Raw genomic sequence first — 18,660 nt, 5'->3', positions numbered from 1 at the left:
GGCTGGAAAGAAGTATTCCAAGTCATGAAAGACAAGGACCTATATTCCAGATTACTCTATCCAGCAAAGCTTTCATTTAGAATGGAAGGGCAGATAAAGTGCTTCTCAGATAAGTTCAAGTTGAAGGAGTTCATCATCACCAAGCCCTTATTTTATAAAATGTTAAAGGGACTTATCTAAGAAAAGAAGATTAAAAAAACATGTATAGTAAAAGGACAGCAAAATCACAATTATTAACAACCACACCTAAAGCAAAACCAAAAGAAACAAAGCAAACAACTAGAACAGGAACAGAACCACAGAAATGCAGATCACATGGAAGGTTAGCAACAGGGGAGTGAGAGGAGGAGAGAGGGGGAAAAGGTACAGAGAATAAGTAGCATAGATTGTAGGTTGAAAATAGATAGGGGGAGGGTAAGAATAGTATGAGAAATGTAGAAGCTAAAGAACTTATAAGTATGACACATGTACATGAACTAAAGGGGGTGATGTGGGTGGGAGAAGGTGGAGGGGAGTGAAGGGAGGAAATGGGACAACTGTAATAGCATAATCAATAAAATACATTAAAAAATAAAATAAAAGAAGTTTCCAAACTGCTTTTCAAAGTAATCATATCATTTACATCCCCACAAGATATGCATGAGAATTCTCTTTGCTCCATGGAATTCCCAACATTAGATATAGTCAGTCTGTTTTATTTTAGCCATCCTAATGTATGTGTAGTGTCATTATTGTGGTTTTAATCTACATTTTCCCGATAATTAATGATATTGGGCATCTTTCATGTGGTCATTCACGTATGTTCTTTATGATAAAGTGTCCATTCAGTTCTTTTGCCCATATTTTTATTGGGTTGCTTGTCTACTAATTATTGAATTTTGACACTTCTTTATGTTTTGTTAGATATATGTATTGCAAATATTTTCTCCCTCTCTGAAGCTTGACTGTTTTTTAGTAGTGTCTTTCAAAGAGCAAAAGTTTTATTGTAAATTTTTATAAAGTACAATTTAGCAATTTTTTCACAGGTCATGTTTTTCACAGGTCATGTCCTATCTATGAAATATTTGCCCACCCAAGGTCAGCAAGATATTCTCCTGTGGTTTACAGTTTAGCTTTCTAATTCATATTTTTGACCTACATCAAGTTAAATTTTATGTAATGAGTGAAATAAAGTATTGATTTTAATTTAAGAAAAATATAGCCACTTGTCTTGGCACCATATTTTGGAAAGTCTTCCTTTTCCTTGTTGCAAATTCTCAGCAGCTTTGTCAAAAATCCGTCACCATATACGTATAGGTGTTTTTTTGGCCTTTGCATTCTGTCTTATTGATATGCCTTTTTACTTACCACTACTACATGTCTTGATTACTGTAGCTTTATAGTAAGACTTAGAATCAGGTAGTGTTAAGTCTATAGCTTTTTAAATAGTCTTTGGCTGTTCTAGGTTTTTCCCTTTTTATATATAAGAATGATAATAGCTGTATCTCAGAATTAAGAGGGTTAAATGAGGCATTCCTTAGAAGTGTTTACAGCTGTGTCTGGCATTCAGTAAGGGTTCAATATATGTAGTTATTAAAAACACTTTATAAAGTATTTACTATGTGCTAGGCGCTAGGTCAGGTTATATTTACTCATGTATATGTTGCATGTATAGTTGCATGTATATATATTTGTATATGTATACATACACACATATACTTTACCTGCTTTTAGGGGTTTTTTTGTTGTGGTTTTTTTTTTTTTTTTTTTTTGCTGTCTTTACTTCCTTGCAAACACAGGAAAGGAGTGGTTTGTGCAAATGTAAGACTTAAGACCAAATACATCTTTTTGCAAAGGGTTGAAAATGACCATCTCCTTGTGTTTCGTGGTAGAACATGGGTAGAAGTGAATCTGGCTAAGAGTAGTTCTGTTATACCACTACTCCTAGCATGTTTGAGGTCCTGAGGGTAGAAGGGCTACACAATTAATAATAATCTTTTATGGTTCTCTTTTTAATACGTGCCATTGAGTTGACTGAATTAATTCTGGTACAGCATTCTTGTACTTCAGCTAATACTGAAATGTGAAAGTGTGACTGCTCAAGGCAGGAAAAAAGAACAACTCGTATTTACTGAAATTCTGAATTTTTTGTTCATAGCTTTAGCATTTCCAGGTCATATGGCTGCCTTTAAGGGTGATTTGGAAATGCTTAAAAAATTAATAGAAGATGGAGTAATCAATATTAATGAACGTGATAATAATGGATCAACTCCTATGCATAAAGGTGAGTTATGATTCCTGCTTAATTTTCAATTCTGACACAATTGCTATTGAATTATTTACTTTTAAAAATAATTATACATCAGAAACACATGAAAATGTATCATATAGAGAGTACTTAATTTTTAATTCACTGTGATTTTTTTATGATGTCAGACATTCACACATTATGACATCTGAGGGTAATTTCAACAGAAATTCTCTTTTTATATTGTCATGTAGTTAAGATGTGAAATTCATTTCTAGAGAAGTTTCTTAGGACTAACATTTTCTTTGACTAAAAATGACCTACACATGCATAGTTGCATGTATAGTTGCATGTATATATATTTGTATATATATATACACAAATATATTATATTTGTATATATATACACAAATAAAATACAAATGTATTTTATTTTATGTTTTAACAGAAACTGTATCTCTTGAAAAAGATCTAGCAGAATTTTCTTTTTCTCCTATACTCTGCAAAAGTGTTTTTACTTCCCTAGAAATATCAATTAACATGATTTGAACACATTTTGAAGATGTCTGCAACTTTTCTCTGTACTCTGTTTCCTTCTATGTGGAATTCTAGAATTTTGATCAGTTGTTTTGCTTTTTAATCAGGCTTTTTCAGCTTGTCAACTCAGTGTCAGGAGTACATCTCTAGGATTTATCCTTGACAGTCTTTCTTTTATTTATAAAATCAAAACCCAAATCTTTAACCTACTGTACTTGAAATTTCCATTTTGCTTCATTTGTGATATTATGTTTTTTAAATAATATGATAGCTGGTAATTCTTATAAAAATCTTCATGTGTTTGAATTGGACTGTATTTCATAAATAACTTTGATTATGTTATAGCCAGTCACAGATTATGTTTCTGTTGGTTAGGTTCTTAATCATTAAAGTTTGTTTAATTCATAATATATTTTAAGAATCTTAAGCACCACATGAACCAATAGTTTATAGGAGAAAGGGTGGTTGGGGCAGGAAGAAGGGGAAGTGAAGGGGGCTTCTTTTACACATAGAGAGGTCCTCACTTTGGTAAACACTACTCTATACTTGTAGGATTTCGCTTCATTGATTACTGCTAACTGGCTTGGCATTAAAGCTTTTTACTATGGGATTTATACATGGAGTGGAGACTGGAAATGTGTGTAAAATATTGGTTTTAAAATTATTTTATTTTTTTCATTTTTTTATTCTATTACAGTTGACTCAATTTCCCCCTGTTACTCTCCCCTGCCCTGGCCACCACCTCCACCCCCACAGACAATTCCCATCCTGTTGTCCATGTCCCTGGGTCATTTATACTTGTTCTTTAACTCTGATCTTCCCTTCTTTCCTCTCTTATCCTCCTTCCTGCTCCCCTCTGGTCCCTGTCAGTCTGTTCCTTGTTTCCATGCCTCTGGTTCTATTTTGCTCATTTGTTTGTTGGATTCATTAGGTTCCACTTACAGGTGAGGTCACATGGTATTTGTCTTTCACAGCCTGACTTATTTCACTTATTAGCATAGTACTCTTCAGTTCCATCATGCTGTCATGAAGGGTAAGAGTTCCTTTTTTCTTTCTGCTGCATAGTATTCCACTGTGTATATGTAACACAATTTTTTGATCCACTCACTTACTGATGGACACTTAGGCTGCTTCTAGCACTTGGCTATTATAAATTGTGCTGCTATGAATACTGGGGAGCATAGGTTCTTTTGAATTGGTGTTCCAGGATTCTTAGGGCATAATCTCAGCAGTGGAATCGCTGGATCAAAAGGCAGTTCCATTTTTAGTTTTTTGAAGAAATTCCATACTGTTTTCTAGAGTGGCTGGACCAGTCTGCATTCCCAACAGTGCACTAGGGTTCCCTTTTCTCCACATCCTCTCCAGCACTTGTTGTTTGTTGATTTATTGATGATGGCCATTCTGACCTTTGTGAGGTGGTATCTCACTGTGGTTTTATTTTGCATCTCTCTGATAGCTAGTGATGTTGAGCATCCTTTCATGTGTCTCTGGGCCTACTGTATGTCTTCCTTGGAGTGTCTGTTCAGGTGCTTTGCCCATTTTTTAATTGGATTGTTTATCTTCCTGGTGTTGAGTCATATGAGTTCTTTATACATTTTGGAGATCGAACCCTTGTCCGAGGTATTGTTGGCAACTATGTTTTCTCATACAGTTGGTTCCCTTTTCATTTTGAAGATGTTTTCTTTAGCCAGGCAGAAGCTTTTTAATTTGATATAGTCCCATATGTTTATTCTTTCCTTTATATCCCTTGCCAGGATGTATCAGCAAAATTATTGCTGTTTGGGATATCTGAAATTGTTCTGCCTACATTTCTCTCTAGCAGTTCTATGGTATTGCAACTTATATTTAAGTCTTTTATCCACTTTGAGTTTATTCTGGTGTACGGTATAAGTTGGTGGTCTAGTTTAATTTTTTTGTGTGTACTATTCCATATCTGTGTTGCCCTGGAGCAAAGCCCCCATTTCATATCCTGTGTATAACCGATTTTTATTCCTACTGTGTATGTGGGGTGTCATTTATGAGAGTAAAAGAGAGGCTCGCTCATGGTATATATAATGGGTCTTTGGAGGAACAATAAAGTAGGTGTTATTGACAGATGGTTTTCAGCCTATCTCAGTCTTTTATTTCTTCACTTGAACTGAGATGAGCATGAGGGATCTCGAAGATGATTCTAAAGAGATTGGTGTACAGCAACAGAGTGTTTGGGATACAGCCATTGTGAGAAGGCAAGAGGGTGAAAATGAGAAACCACCAAGGGGACAGTGGGGAGAAGGGTTTTCAGGAATTACTATAAAGGACACATGGACAAAACCAAGGTGGGGATGGAAGCAAAGAAGGGAGGTGGGTTTGGCTGGCTGGGGGGAGTGGTGGGGAGAAAATGCAGACAACTGTAATTGAACAATAGAGTAATTAAAAAAAAAAGAAACCAAAAGGGTTTGCCTTTCACCCCTTCTCTTGTGAGTCTGTCTGTTAAAGGCTCCCGAGGCTGGGGTGGATCACATGGTGTGGTGAAGAGGTGATGAGTGACTACAGCAGGGGGAAGGGGCATTTCTGTGTACATTATCATTTTTGGGGGGAACATCTGTATATTTAAATCATATTGGGTAAATAAAAGTTTATGTTTTCTATAATTTAACTCACATTTTGTCAGTATATCTGCTTCTTTTTCTTTCATTTTAATTTTGATTCAGTAAGTAAACTGCAGTATCTGTTAGTTGTTTAATGATTGCTAAATCCACTATGACTTCTCTTTCATTTACTTTTAAGCCATAATTATTTCAAATTATCTCTTAAAAATTTCTAGCCACTGCATAATTTTATCTTGTTCTCTTATAAAACACTGATCAAATTAATTAACATATTCTAATCAATATACAAAAAGGATTTTGGATAAAAATTCTTTTATTGTATTTCCTTATAGAACAATTATTTAGCTCCCCAGTCCCATTGTAAATATTACCTGTGTAATAAAATGGAAATGTTGGGTTAAACTCACTTTGTTGTATAAAACTTACCATTGTTTCGGATACATAAATATGATTTTGTAAGTATTAAAGAGAGGAGATGTTGCTGGTTTTGTGTAAAGTGGGGTTATTTCTAGAGGTATGGGTAATCCTGTAGAATTATTTGGTTTGGATTTGCTGTAGGAGAAAGAGAAGCTCCAGGAGCTCCTCAGGAGCTAACTCTGAGTCTGGCAGATGGCTCTGAGTCAATTAGAGAAAGGAAGGGCAGGAGTCCTTGCAGACATTTTGTAAGCTGAGCCATAGGGCTGTAGTGATGGTGCTTTGTCACTGGATCTGGCTTTGTATATTTTCTTCTCTGTTCTCAGTATTGGAGGTGGATTCACTTTTTAAGGCACCAAAATCATACCAAAAGTTCATACTCTGATTTATTTTGCAGAGGCACATATATATGCAGCACCAACTATGTGCCTGCACCATGGACACAGTATGAGATCCAGGCCTTACTGTTAAGGAGTTATATACTTACACCATGAACAACTAGAGATTTGTATAAGTCAGTATGCACTAAACGGCAAAAAGGATTTGGTTGTTAAAATATCGGGTTGGCCAAAAAGTCCATATGGTTTTTTTCCATAAAAGAAAATACACATTTTTAATTTTCACCAATAACTTTATTGATTTCAATATTTGAGCTATCTCTCACATGGTATAATGTTGATTCTCCTCAATTAATGTCTCAATTTGATTGCTGTCAACTTCAACTGATCTACCTGACTATGGAGAATCATCCAGTGAGAAATCACCAGCATGAAACTTTGCAGACCACTTTTGACACATTTGATCAGTCACAGCACCTTCTCCGTACACTGCACAAATCTTTTTTTGCATGTCAGTGGCATTTTTAACTTTCTGGAAATAATAAAGCATAGTATGCTAAAAATGTTACATATATCATTCAATCTTCAGTACTAAAATGGCTAAACAAAATTCACCAATTTTGATGTTTTTAAAAAAATGCACATTGATATGACAGCTGTCATACTTCAATCTAACCAAATTGTTTCAAATGAAGTTAAAGACAACTAAGTGCTATAGAACTGTCTTACAGAAAAAAGCAAATGAACTTTTTGGTAACCCAATACATGCAGTAGAAATTCAGGAGTAGAAATTGAACAGAAGTCACTAAGGGTTAAATTGTTGAGGAAGTGTTCAGGGGAATTCGGAAATAATACCTTATGTTTATATGATATTTAATAGGGTGCAAAATTGTCATACTTAATCCTTATTGTAATTTTATATAGCAGTAGTGTAAGTCACTACTACTTTATAAATATGAAATTATCTTTTTTAAAGGTGAGGAAATTGAGGTCCAGAAGAACTAGTTTTTTTTTAAATCTTTGCCTGAGGATATGCTTGTTTCTTAAAATTGATTTTTTATTGAGAGAAAGGGGGAGGGAGGAGAGAGGGAGAGAAGGAGAAGAGAAATGGATGCAAGACAGAACACATCGGTTGGTTGCCTCCCATCCATGCCCCGACTGGGTGTTGAACCTGCAACCTTCAATAGGTATGTGCTCTGACTAGGGGTCAAACCTGCAACATTTTGGTGTATGGGAAGACGCTCCATCAACTGAGCCACTTAGCTAGGGTAGAACCAGGTTTTTTGACTGAGATTATTCTACTGGTAAGAGCAGAGCTGAGGTTTCATTCATTTTTTTCTTCATTCATTCACTCATCAATTCTATAAATATATATTGCAGGTCTGTATATGCCAGCTGCTTGGTAAATTTTGTTCTGTCCTCCAATCTGATTGTTTAGTAGACTTAAATTTAGATCTTTTAAGTCTATTAAGTTTTTTTCCCAGTTTCCCTGAGTCTTGAGATGGACCTAGAAGGGTGGGTAGAAGTTAGATAAGTACATATGAGTAATGGGCACTACCTAAGAAGGCACATCAGCAGAGTTGTGGAGGTGAAAATTAATATTGAGTACGTGTGTTTTGAGGACAAAATTTAGAAATAGGTGGTAAACAGTTTAGGTAATCAGTGAGGGACCTGTAAGTTTTGAGTTGTGAGGGTCAGAGGAATAAGCTATTAATATAACATGGCAGAAGATTTTCAAAGTCAATGTGAGTCTCTATGGCTAGATTGCATTCTCATTCTGGTGCGATATAAGATTGATCAGCAGCTATATAAATAAAATAGCAGCTGGTGAGCACTGGACAAGTATTAGAAAAAACTAGATTATTGCTTCAAATCTATTACTACCTGTGTGATGTTAAGTAAATAACCTCTTTGAGCCTTACCTTTTATATCTGTATGTAAAATTCCCTGTGTAGGGGATGAGTACAGTACATCCTGGATTAAATGTTTGTCTAACTAATGAATAAATGATATAGGGTATTATATCTATCCAACTTACTTTCATTGGTTATTGCAAGGATCGGTATTTATGAAAGTACTTTCTAATGGTACTATTCAAAATTTGGAAAATTGCTATTAATAACAATAACTTTTTTGTGTATTTTCTTTTTTGTGGGTTTTTTTTTTTTTTACAGCTGCTGGACAAGGCCACATAGAGTGTTTGCAGTGGATAATTAAAATGGGAGCAGACAGAAATATTATCAACAAAGCAGGGGAGAAACCCAGTGATGTGGCTAAGAGGTATCCTTATCTCTTTTGTTCCCTTTTTGTTTTGTTTTTAAAGTTTTGCATATAGTCTTTTATGCTCAGAAATCTCTGAAGATTTAATGAATTATAGGACTCAAATACTGATGGAATGACAATATTCAAGTTGAATAGACATTTGACAATGTATCAACTCTTCTCTCTAAAACCGTGATTTTAAACTGGGAGGTAGTATTGTCCCCTTTCCTTGTGGGGGGAGCATTTGGAAATATGTAGGGGTTTGTCACAATTACTAGTGACTATCATTAATATTTAGTGAAGTTAGGTCCAGGAATGGTTAAGTACTATATGTTCTACAGTACTCAGAATAGTGGTACACAGCACAGAATAATTACCAAATGCTGGTACCTGTTGAGAAATACTGTGTGCTAAAAAGGGGTAATCAAAAGGAGCCACATAGCTTTTGAAACAAATTTTGATATTTACATTTGGATTAAATATAACACCTATTATCAAATGCCTCTAGCTCATTCAGGTCAGGTCAAGCCCATTCTTTTGTTTATTTGGTTGGTTTTTACAAATTCAACTTATCATGTTTCAACTTATCAACATATCATGTTTCAAGTGCTACAGTTAGTGTTAGGATTACAAAGATGAAAAAACAGTTCTTGCCCTCATAGGAGCTTAGAGTCTTGTGGAGAGATAAATTATAATTATTGTAATAATCATTATTAATTATAATCATTTTGTGTAAACATAACTAGTGATTATAATCATTGTATCGTATTACATCATATATAAGGTATAGTAAGAACATAGGAGACTTGCACAAGTCTTCCTATTTGAAAGTTGTGGGGGAGAAATATTAATACAGATGATGTTAAGTGTTATGAAGGAAACTGTAGGAGCACAGAATTTATATAGAGGTCAAGGAAAATTATTTTTTTGGAGAAAGCAACACTTATGCTGACGCTTGAAGGAGAAAGAGCTATAACAAAACATTTGTGTGTTTCAGGAACTGCATGTGGGTTCAGTACTGCTTAAATCTCAAGTAGGAGTGCGTACCCTGGCCAGGTACCTCAGTTGGTTGGAGCATCACACTAATATGCCAAGGTTGCAGGTTCGATCCCAAGTCAGGGCACATACAAGAATGGACCAATGAGTGCATAAGTAAATGGAACAACAAATCAGTCTTGCTCTCTAAAATCAATAAATTAAAAACAATAAAGTAGGAATGTAGTCTAACAGATGCAAATGAGTCTTGAAAGGACGCAGAACCTAATCATTCATTAAATTGACATGCAATTTTTGTTTGTGAGTTCATGTTTCTTAAAATTTTGTCTGTGGAATTTCTTTGAAACTTTGGAGTGTATTTTCATTGTACCTAGGTTCATAATTAATTGAGCCCACTTTATTTTTATAAATACCTTTATCAAGGTATAATTGGCATACAATAAAGTATACACATACTTGTACAGTACAAATTAATGAATTCTGATCTGTGTATACATATACCCATGAAACCATCACAATCAAGATAGTGAATGTATTCATGAACCCCCACAATCTTCTTGTGCTCTTTTGTAATCTCTCTCCTTCTCACTGCTGGCTCCCCCAGGCAAACACTGATCTGCTTTTTGTCACTATGGATCAGTTTTCATTTCTAGAGTTTTATATGAATGGAACCATACAGTCTGTACTCATATATCTGGGTTCTTTCACTCAGCATAATTATTTTGAGAATTCATATGCATTATAGTTCATTTCTTTCTTATTGCTGAGTAGCATTCCATTGGATATAGAATTCCAATGGAATATTCTATAATTTAGCTACTAACTTGTTGAAGGAGATAGTGATTGTGTCCATTTTTTTGTGATTATGAATAAAGCTGCTGTAAATATTCACACACAGGCTTTTGTGTGAATATAAATTTTCAGTTCACTTTGGTAAATTCTTAGGGGTAGTATTGCTGGGTCATATGCTATGGGTATCTTGAACTTTACAAGAAACTGCAAAAGTACCTTCCAAAGTGATTGTAGCAACTTGCATTCCCACCACCAGTATTGCATCCACAGTTTCAGTGGAAACTGTGGTTATGTAAGTGTATGAAAAAATAGAATTTGGGATTTTTGTGTTTAGCGAGTAATTCTCCATTTTCTAAGAGAAAGCATTAAACATCTCAGTTAGCAAAACTGTAGAAAAATATGCAGATTACACGAATTTACAACCACTCCCAAACCAAGGGTATATTACTAAAAGATTCATAGCGATGTGGGAAAGATCAAAGAAAATAGAAGATATGGATGGGAAAAGTCATTATTTTCCCATTAAATTTAAAGCTATGCTAAGTGCTTTGGATTGAGGAATGATGAATACTAAGGGGGCTAGACCTATAGTTAGCCTTAAAACTGGAACCAGAACTAATTCTACAGTCTAAACTTGGTCATCAGAGAAAGACAGTAAATGCAGGTGATCAAATAGGGTGGTTTTGGGCTTTCTGTACAATTTAGCAAATCTGTTTGGGTCTCCTCTCCCAGTTGGGTTTTTGCCAATAAAAGTTATGGAATCTGTCTTTAATGTGACTGTTTGCCCTTAGTGTCCAGTGACTGTTTGAGTTTCCCATGTAGCTAACATCAAATTGACCCTGATTTTCAGATACAGTTTTGCTCCTTTACTGGTGGGTAGGCTGGCGGCGTAATGTACAGAGTGTAATTCCCTAAATTAAGTTCAAACTGCAGTTTCAATTAGAAAATTGTGCTTCTCGTTAATTGTTGATTTTTTTTCTACAGGTTTGCCCATTTAGCAGCAGTAAAGCTGTTAGAGGGGCTACAGAAATATGATGTAGATGATGAGGATGAAATTGATGAAAATGACACGAAATTTTTTATAAGACATGGTGTTGAGGGAAGCACTGATGCCAAAGATGATTTATGTCTTAATGAGTCGGATAAAACAGATGCCAGAAGTAAGTGTGCCAACTCTGTTGTGATTTATTCTTTAAGTGGCATTTTTTAACCACAAATTTAAAAATTATCCTGAAGACATTTACCATCTACAAAGTAAAATTACTTTGATTTTGGAAGGGAACCAGAACTAGAATAATTTTTGCGCTATGGGATATTGAACATTTCAAAATGTAAGACATGATCTCTTTCCCTCAAGGAGGAAAAAGTTATGTGAAAGGTAACATTATTTAAGTGGATCATAGGAAAACAGGAAGAAACATCTCAAGAGTTTCCCTTGTTAGTTGGCAAATGATTTTTACAGATAATAATGGCAGCAAATATTTATTGCCTACTATGTGCCAGATACTTTTACAGGTATTGGTGAAACAGTGAACTACAAAATCCCCTCCTTGCCACCAAGAGCTTACATTCTGGTGATGGTGGTGGTGTCAGATAATTAATAAAAAAAAAGGTACACAATAAAATGAAGTAGGGTGCTGCTATAGATAAGATAACCATTAGAGGAGGCCTCTCTTAAGGGGGTGACATTTGAGAAGAGACCTAACTGATGAGAGTGAGCCACATGGAGATCTCAGGAGACTGTTTCAAGCAAGAGGAACACTGTGAGGTGGAATAGAGCTCAGTGTGACTGGAGTAGTGACAGATTTGGTTGGAGACATAAGTAGGGACTCAATGAGATCAAATAGAGCCTAATAAGGATTTTATGTTTAGATTTTATCAGTGGGTTTGAGGTGGGGTTGGTGTGATCTGATTTGTGTTTAAAGATAACATCACTCTAGCCCTGACCAGTGTGGCTCAGGTTGTTGAGTGTTGTTTCGCAAAACAAAAGGTTGCCGGTTTGATTATTGGTCAGGGCACGTTCCTGGGTTGCAGGTCTGCTCCTCAGTTGGGACAGATGCAAGAAGCAACCGATCAATGTTTCACACGTTGATTTTTCTCTCCTTCTCTTTCTCATTTCCTTCCCCTCTCTCTAAAAATGAATAAGTAAAATCTTAAAAAAATAACATCATTCTAGTAGTTGGTTGGAAAGTAGACTGGGAGATGGGAGAGAGCATAGCATTTCAGATGCATTTTGAATAGGTGGGAAGAGAACACACTCACCTGCTAATGCAGGGTTAGAGGAAATTCCTGACATAATTTAGATTTGCCAACAAAACTAAATTAGAATTGTACAAGAGAAGATGCGGAATATCTGCACAGAGTTCCTGGGTTCCTGGAGTCCCCCATGTAGGCTTGCAGCTACCACGATGCTGGAAGTCTCCATTGTTGTTTTGCTTCAGCCTTGTATACGAGAGGCTTTCACCACCATTCCAGAAGAGCTTACATAAACGTCAGTTTATTTTCCTTTAAGGTAATATTTATATACCCATATTTTTCTGTGAATAGCATGCATTTTTCCCCCAAGTTCTTGAGGGAAAAATAAGGATGTGTATTATACATGAGTAGTACCCAAAATTCCTTGTATCTGTACTTGGGTTTCATAATCATTTCTTACGTAAAATTTCTTGTACCATAATATATTCAAAACTAAATGCTAAAGTTCCTTTACAATACAAAAAACAAGTATCTAGATATAGGTAAATAAATAATTGAATTAAAAAATTAAAATGAAAGATTTTTTTTCTGAAAATTTGGGCCAAAAACATGGGTGTGCATTATACATGGCCAAGTATGGTCCATCAGGCTTTTTTTGGTTCTTGATCCAAACTCAGTGTTAGTTAAGACCATATTTGTCTGGAGGGCAGTGGTGGAGAAAGCTGAATCAGGGTCCAGTTGGCCTCGACTGTTTTTGCTTCTAAAGTTTCTGTGTTGTGGAAAGCCCATTTCCCTTTACATGGCAAAAGTAGAAGCAGGGAAATCAGGAGGCTGTGACCTTGTTCAGGATAGATTTGATCACGGCTTGGACTAGGCTGAGAATGATGGAAATGGTGAGAAATGATCAGATTTGGGTGTATTTAGAACAGAGAGCTGATAGGATTTGCCGATAGATTTGAATAGGAGGTGTTAGAGAATGAGAGTAATGAAGGCTGATTCTTAGATTCTTGCTTGGCCTGTGCTACTAGATAACGAGTTTAAAAGGACTCTTCACTCAGAACTACAGCGTAGCAGAGAAGGCTTTTCACAAGTGGAATTTTGACTTTTCCGTAAAGCATGGCCAGGGTTTAGACAGACAAATAGATAAGGAGGGCATTCCATTCATCTAACATATATTTGAGTACCTACTGTGTGCACAGCCCTGGATTAAGGGACTTTAGGCACTGTATCACAAATAGTCCTGCTTTTTGAAATTCAGAAAACATTTTGAACCTATTCAATGTAGTATTAAAAGAAATGACTGAAATTGTGCTTTTTCAATTCTTTCTCTCCCACCATTAAACATGTTTATTAAGGACTCGGTTATGTATCAGACACTGTTCTAGGTGCTAGGGTTCCATTGGTGAACAGATATCATTTCTCTATATTTGCTTGTTTCCTAAATTGATGTTGACTTTTCTAAAGCTATAAAAGTCTTCATTATCTGCTCTTTTTTTAACTAAATAAAAGTTTGTAACTAATAAAAATACTTTTTTGTTTCATAGATTGCATTATAGAGACATACAGATTTAAATGCCAAAGATTTGATTTTCTTTTTTTTGTTTGCTTTTAAGTATATTTTATTGATTATGCCATTACAGTTGTCCTTTTTTTCCCCTTTATTCCCCTCTGCCCTGTATCGCCCCTCCCAGCAGCATTCCCTGCACCCTACTCCCTTAGCTCATGTCCATGGGTTGTACAAATAAGTTCTTTGACTTCTCCATTTCCTGTACTATTCTTAACCTCCCCCTCTCTATTTTGTACCTACCATTTATGCTTCCTATTCCCTGTACCTTTTCCCACATTCTCCCCCCTCCCACTCCCTGCTGATAACCTTCCATGTAATCTCCATTTCTGTGATTCTGTTCCTGTTCTAGTTTGCTTTTGTTTTTGTTATTTAGGTTCTGATGTTGATAGTTGTGAGTTTGTTGTCATTTTACTGTTCATAGTTTTGATTATCTTCTTTTTCTTAGATAAGTCCCTTTAACATTTCATGTAATAAGGGCTTGGTGATGATGAACTTTTAAAATTTGACCTTATCTGGGAAGCACTTTATCTGCCCTTCCATTCTAAAGGATAGCTTTGCTGGATAGAGTAATCTTGCCTTTCATGACTTGGAATACTTCTTTCCAGGGACTAATACATAGCCCCTTCTTGCCTGTAAGGTTTCTTTTGAGAAATCAGCTGCTAGTCTTATGGGTACTCCTTTGTAGATAACTGCCTCCTTTTTGTTTGCTGCTTTTAAGATTCTCTCATCTTTAATCTTGGGTGATGTAATTATGATGTGTCTTGGTGTGCTCCTCTTTGGGTCCAACTTCTTTGGGACTCTCTGAGCTCCTTGGACTTCCTGGAAGTCTTATTTCCTCTGCCAGATTGTGGAAGTTCTCCTTTATTGTTTGTTCAAATAAGTTTTCAATGTCTTGCTCTTCCTCTTCTCCTTCTGGCACCCCTAAGATTTGAATATTGTAGTGTTTAAAGTTGTCACTGAGGTTCCTAAGCCTCTCCTCATTTTTTTAAATTCTTGCTTCTTTATTCTGTTTTGGTTGAATGTTTATTCCTTCCTTCTGGTCCAAATCGTTGATTTGAGTCCCAGTTTCCTTCCTATTCCTGCTGGTTCCCTGTATATTTTTCTTTATTTCACTTTGCATAACTTTACTTCTTCCTCTATTTTGCAACCATATTTAGCCATTTCTGTGAGCATCCTGATTACAAGTGTTTTAAACTGTGCATCTGATAGGTTGGCTATCTCTTGGTTGCCTAGTTGTATTTGCCATGGAGCTTTAATCTGTTCTTTAATTTGAGCTACATTTCTTTGTCTTGGTGTACCAGTTATGTTATAAGGGGCAGAGCCTTAGGTATTCGCCAGGGCGGGGCAACCCACATCGCTGCATTGTGGGGCTATATGTGGGGGAGGGGTCAGAGAGGGAACAATGTCACTTGTTTGGCTCTGGACCAACCTTCAGTCACTTCCCCTTCTACCTACAGCAAATTGGGCCCTTCTGGTGTTGATTCTGGGTTGAGTGGGTTTGTTTATGTTCTAGGATCCTGTGGGCTACTCCAATAAACTCTCCTTGGGGGTGGGAGTTTCTCTGGCCACTGCAACCCCCACGAATTTTTATAGCCAGAGGTTTTTGAGGCTTTATTTCCCCGTGCTAGAACCCTGGGTTGCATGGTCTGTCTTGCTCCCTAGTTGTTCCTACCAGTTTATCAGCATGCAAATTTGGGACCACCCAGTCTGTCAGCCACTGCATTGCTGTGTGCTCTCTCCACTACAGCTTCCTATTTCCACCCCACCCTCCAGTCTGGATGAATGTTTCTTCTTTAACTCCTTGGTTGTTGGACTTCCATACAGTTCTATTTTCTGCCAGTTCTGGTGGTTTTTTGTTTTTAAATTTGTTGTCCTTCTTTTGGTTGTGCAAGGAGGCAAAGTATAACTATGCTTCCATCTTGGCCAGAAGTCACCCAAAGATTTAATTTTCATAATTACAAATGAATAACAATCTTATTTTATCAAATGGTGTCTTAGTGGGCATGGAATGCCATAAGACTAAGTGGCTTAAACAGCAGATATTTATTTTCTCATGGTTTTGGAGGCTGAAATTCCTAGTCAAAGTCCAATGGGTCTGTTCTTCTGAGGACTTTCTGCCCTGGAGTTGGCCAACTTCTATCTTCGCATGGTGGAGAGAGCATGAGCAAGCTCTCTGGTGTCACTGTAAGGGCACCAGTCCCATTGGACCAGCGCCCTACCCTCACGACCTCATCTAACCTTATTACCTTCCAAAAATCCTATCTCCAAATACTATCCTATTGGGGATTAGGGCTTCAACATGTTAACATTGAGGAGATACAAACATTGTCTGTAACAAATGGTTAAACATTAAAGTACACCAAATTAGTGAGTAAAAGTGGGAGTGCTTCTGTTTCTTAAATGGACATGTGATAGGTTGATGCAAATGAGTATCCAGGAGTCAGCAGGACAGCAGCTTATCTCAGTGTTATATTTATTATTGAACATACTGGAACTAAACTGAAGTTTAGTAATTGTAGCAAATTTTAATTTCTATAGCATTTCTACTGGTAGCACAGTTATTGGCATATCACTCTCCTTTAGAATTTTTATTCTCAAAAATCCTAATAGTAACTGTTTACACTTCTGTAGTGTTTTACAGCATTTACAGAACATCTCCACATACATCATTCACAATAAGCCAGTGAGACAGGTGATATCTCTGTTTTCTATCTCAAGAAATGCTTATTTAGTATAATATCCTCATTTGGTAGGTAAAGAGCCTGAAGTTCAAAAAAAGCTAAGTTACTTGTTCAAAGTCACACAGTGACTAGAAGACTCTAGGATTTCACTATATGGCACCCTTGTCACCACACACACTGCCTCATGAACGAATATTTTCTTGCCACAAAACTCTAATTTTAGTTCTCATGATATTTGGTCAGAGAGCCATGGTTCATGTGAGTGGATGAGAAGAACTATTTCAGTGGAGCTCTTTCCTACAGGAAAGATGAGAAGGATCTATTTGAACTGAGGCTAACCAGAACAAAGGCAGCTGTAGTAAAGTGAGTAGAGCTTGGGTATTTGATTCAGACATCAGAGCTTCATCACTTTCTGGAAAGTGTTTTCGGTTATTCTGGCAGGAAAAACTAGTTGTACCAAAAGTATATTCTCTGAGGAGAATTTCTAATTTATGTCTACATTTAAAAAAAAATTCTAAGAACTCCCAGGATACTGTCAGGCAGAACCTTATTCTCCAGGGGATGGTGGAAGCCTCTTTTCTGATGAATGCAACCATGGATAGATCTGAAGATGTTGAAAGTCTCCCAAGAAAGAGCCACCTAGATTACCTCACAGTGAGGTTCAGAGTTAATGATACCTTCAGAGTTCTTTGACAGCTTTATTTTAAATAGCTTTATTGAGATATAATTTACATACCATTCAGTTTACCCATTTAAGGCTCACACTTTAATGGTTTTTTAGTATATTCACAGATTTATGCAACCATTACCACAATAAATTTTGTAAGATTTACATTACCCCAAAATGAAACCTCACAACCATTAGTAGTCACTCCCCATTACCTCTACAACCTCCTCCTTTTCCCCCAAACCCTATCTCTAGGCTATCACTAATCTTTCTGTTTCTACAGAGTTGTCTGTTCTGGGCATTTCACATGAGTGGAATGATACCATAAGTGGTCTTTTATGACTGGCTTCTTTCACCTGGCACAATGTTTTCAAGGTTCATGCACATTGTGACATGGATCAGTACTTCGTTACTGTTTATTGCCAAATAATATTCTTGTATGGATATACCTTATTTTATATATCCATTCATTTGTCAGTTGATGAACATTTGAGTTGTTTCCACAATTTGACTGTTATGAATATTGCTGCTGTGAACACTGGTGTGCACATTTTTTTGTGGATATATATTGTCATTTCTCTTAGATGTATACCTAGGAGTCAGAATTGCTGGGTCATCTGATAACTCTATTTTTAAAATTTTGAGGAACTTCCAAACTCTTTTCCAAAGTGACTGTATTATTTTACATTCCCAACTGCAGTATATGAGGGTTCCAGTTTCTCTACATTCTTTTCCAGGGTTTGTTATTGTTTCCCTTATCGAATATAGCTGCTTTAGTGAGTATGAAGTGGTATCTTGTAATTTTGATTGGTGTTTCCCCAGTTAATGATATTGAGTATATTTTCATGACCTCACTTGTATATCTTATTGGAGAAATGTGTATTTATATCCTTTGCCTATTTTTATTTAAGAAATTTTTTAAAAACTATGTTTTATTGATTATGCTATTACAGTTGTCTTGATTTTTTTCCCTTTGCCCCCCACCACCCAGCAACCCCTATTCCCTCAGGCAATCCTCTCACCCTTGTTCATGTCCATGGGACATGTAAGTTCTTTGGCTACTCCCTTTCCTATACTGTACTTTACATTCTGTAACTACCTATTTTTGTACTTCTTTTAAAAAAATCTTTTTAAAAACTTTTAAATTTAATTTATTTAGTTTTAGAGAAAGAGAGGGAGAGGAACATCAATGTGTGGTTGTCTCTTGCATCCCCAGTAATGGAGACCTGGCCCACAACCCAGACCTGTACTCTAGACTGGGAATTTAATTGGTGACCCTTTGGTTCACAGGCCAGCCAGCACTCAGTTTACTGAGCCACACCAGCTAGGGCCCTATTTGTACTTCTTAATCCTCTCATGCATTCTCCCACATCCCCCCCTCCCATCTCTTTATCT

General features: G+C 36.3%; 1 protein-coding gene across 8 annotated transcripts in view; it reads left to right on the top strand.

Annotated features, from left to right (window-relative positions):
- Positions 1–18,660, top strand: part of ANKRD42 (ankyrin repeat domain 42) — a 66,910-nt gene that overhangs the window by 30,488 nt on the left and 17,762 nt on the right. For 7 of the 8 annotated variants that reach the window (XR_004903866.1, XM_036028736.1, XM_036028734.1 and 4 more), the window contains 3 exons: positions 2,138–2,263; positions 8,279–8,384; positions 11,139–11,314. Coding sequence is in view for 6 of the 8 variants with exons in the window: in XM_036028736.1 (XP_035884629.1) it covers positions 2,138–2,263; positions 8,279–8,384; positions 11,139–11,314 (408 nt within the window). In the remaining 2 variants the exon portion in view is untranslated. Of the gene's footprint in view, positions 1–2,137; positions 2,264–8,278; positions 11,315–18,660 lie in introns of all 8 variants that reach the window. The other variant, XR_004903867.1, reaches the window with a different exon arrangement.

Source organism: Phyllostomus discolor, chromosome 6 (genome assembly GCF_004126475.2).
Source record: "Phyllostomus discolor isolate MPI-MPIP mPhyDis1 chromosome 6, mPhyDis1.pri.v3, whole genome shotgun sequence".
Taxonomy (NCBI): Eukaryota; Metazoa; Chordata; class Mammalia; order Chiroptera; family Phyllostomidae; genus Phyllostomus; species Phyllostomus discolor.
The sequence above is the reverse complement of the archived record's forward strand: the minus strand, read 5'-3'. Positions and strand labels throughout refer to the sequence as shown.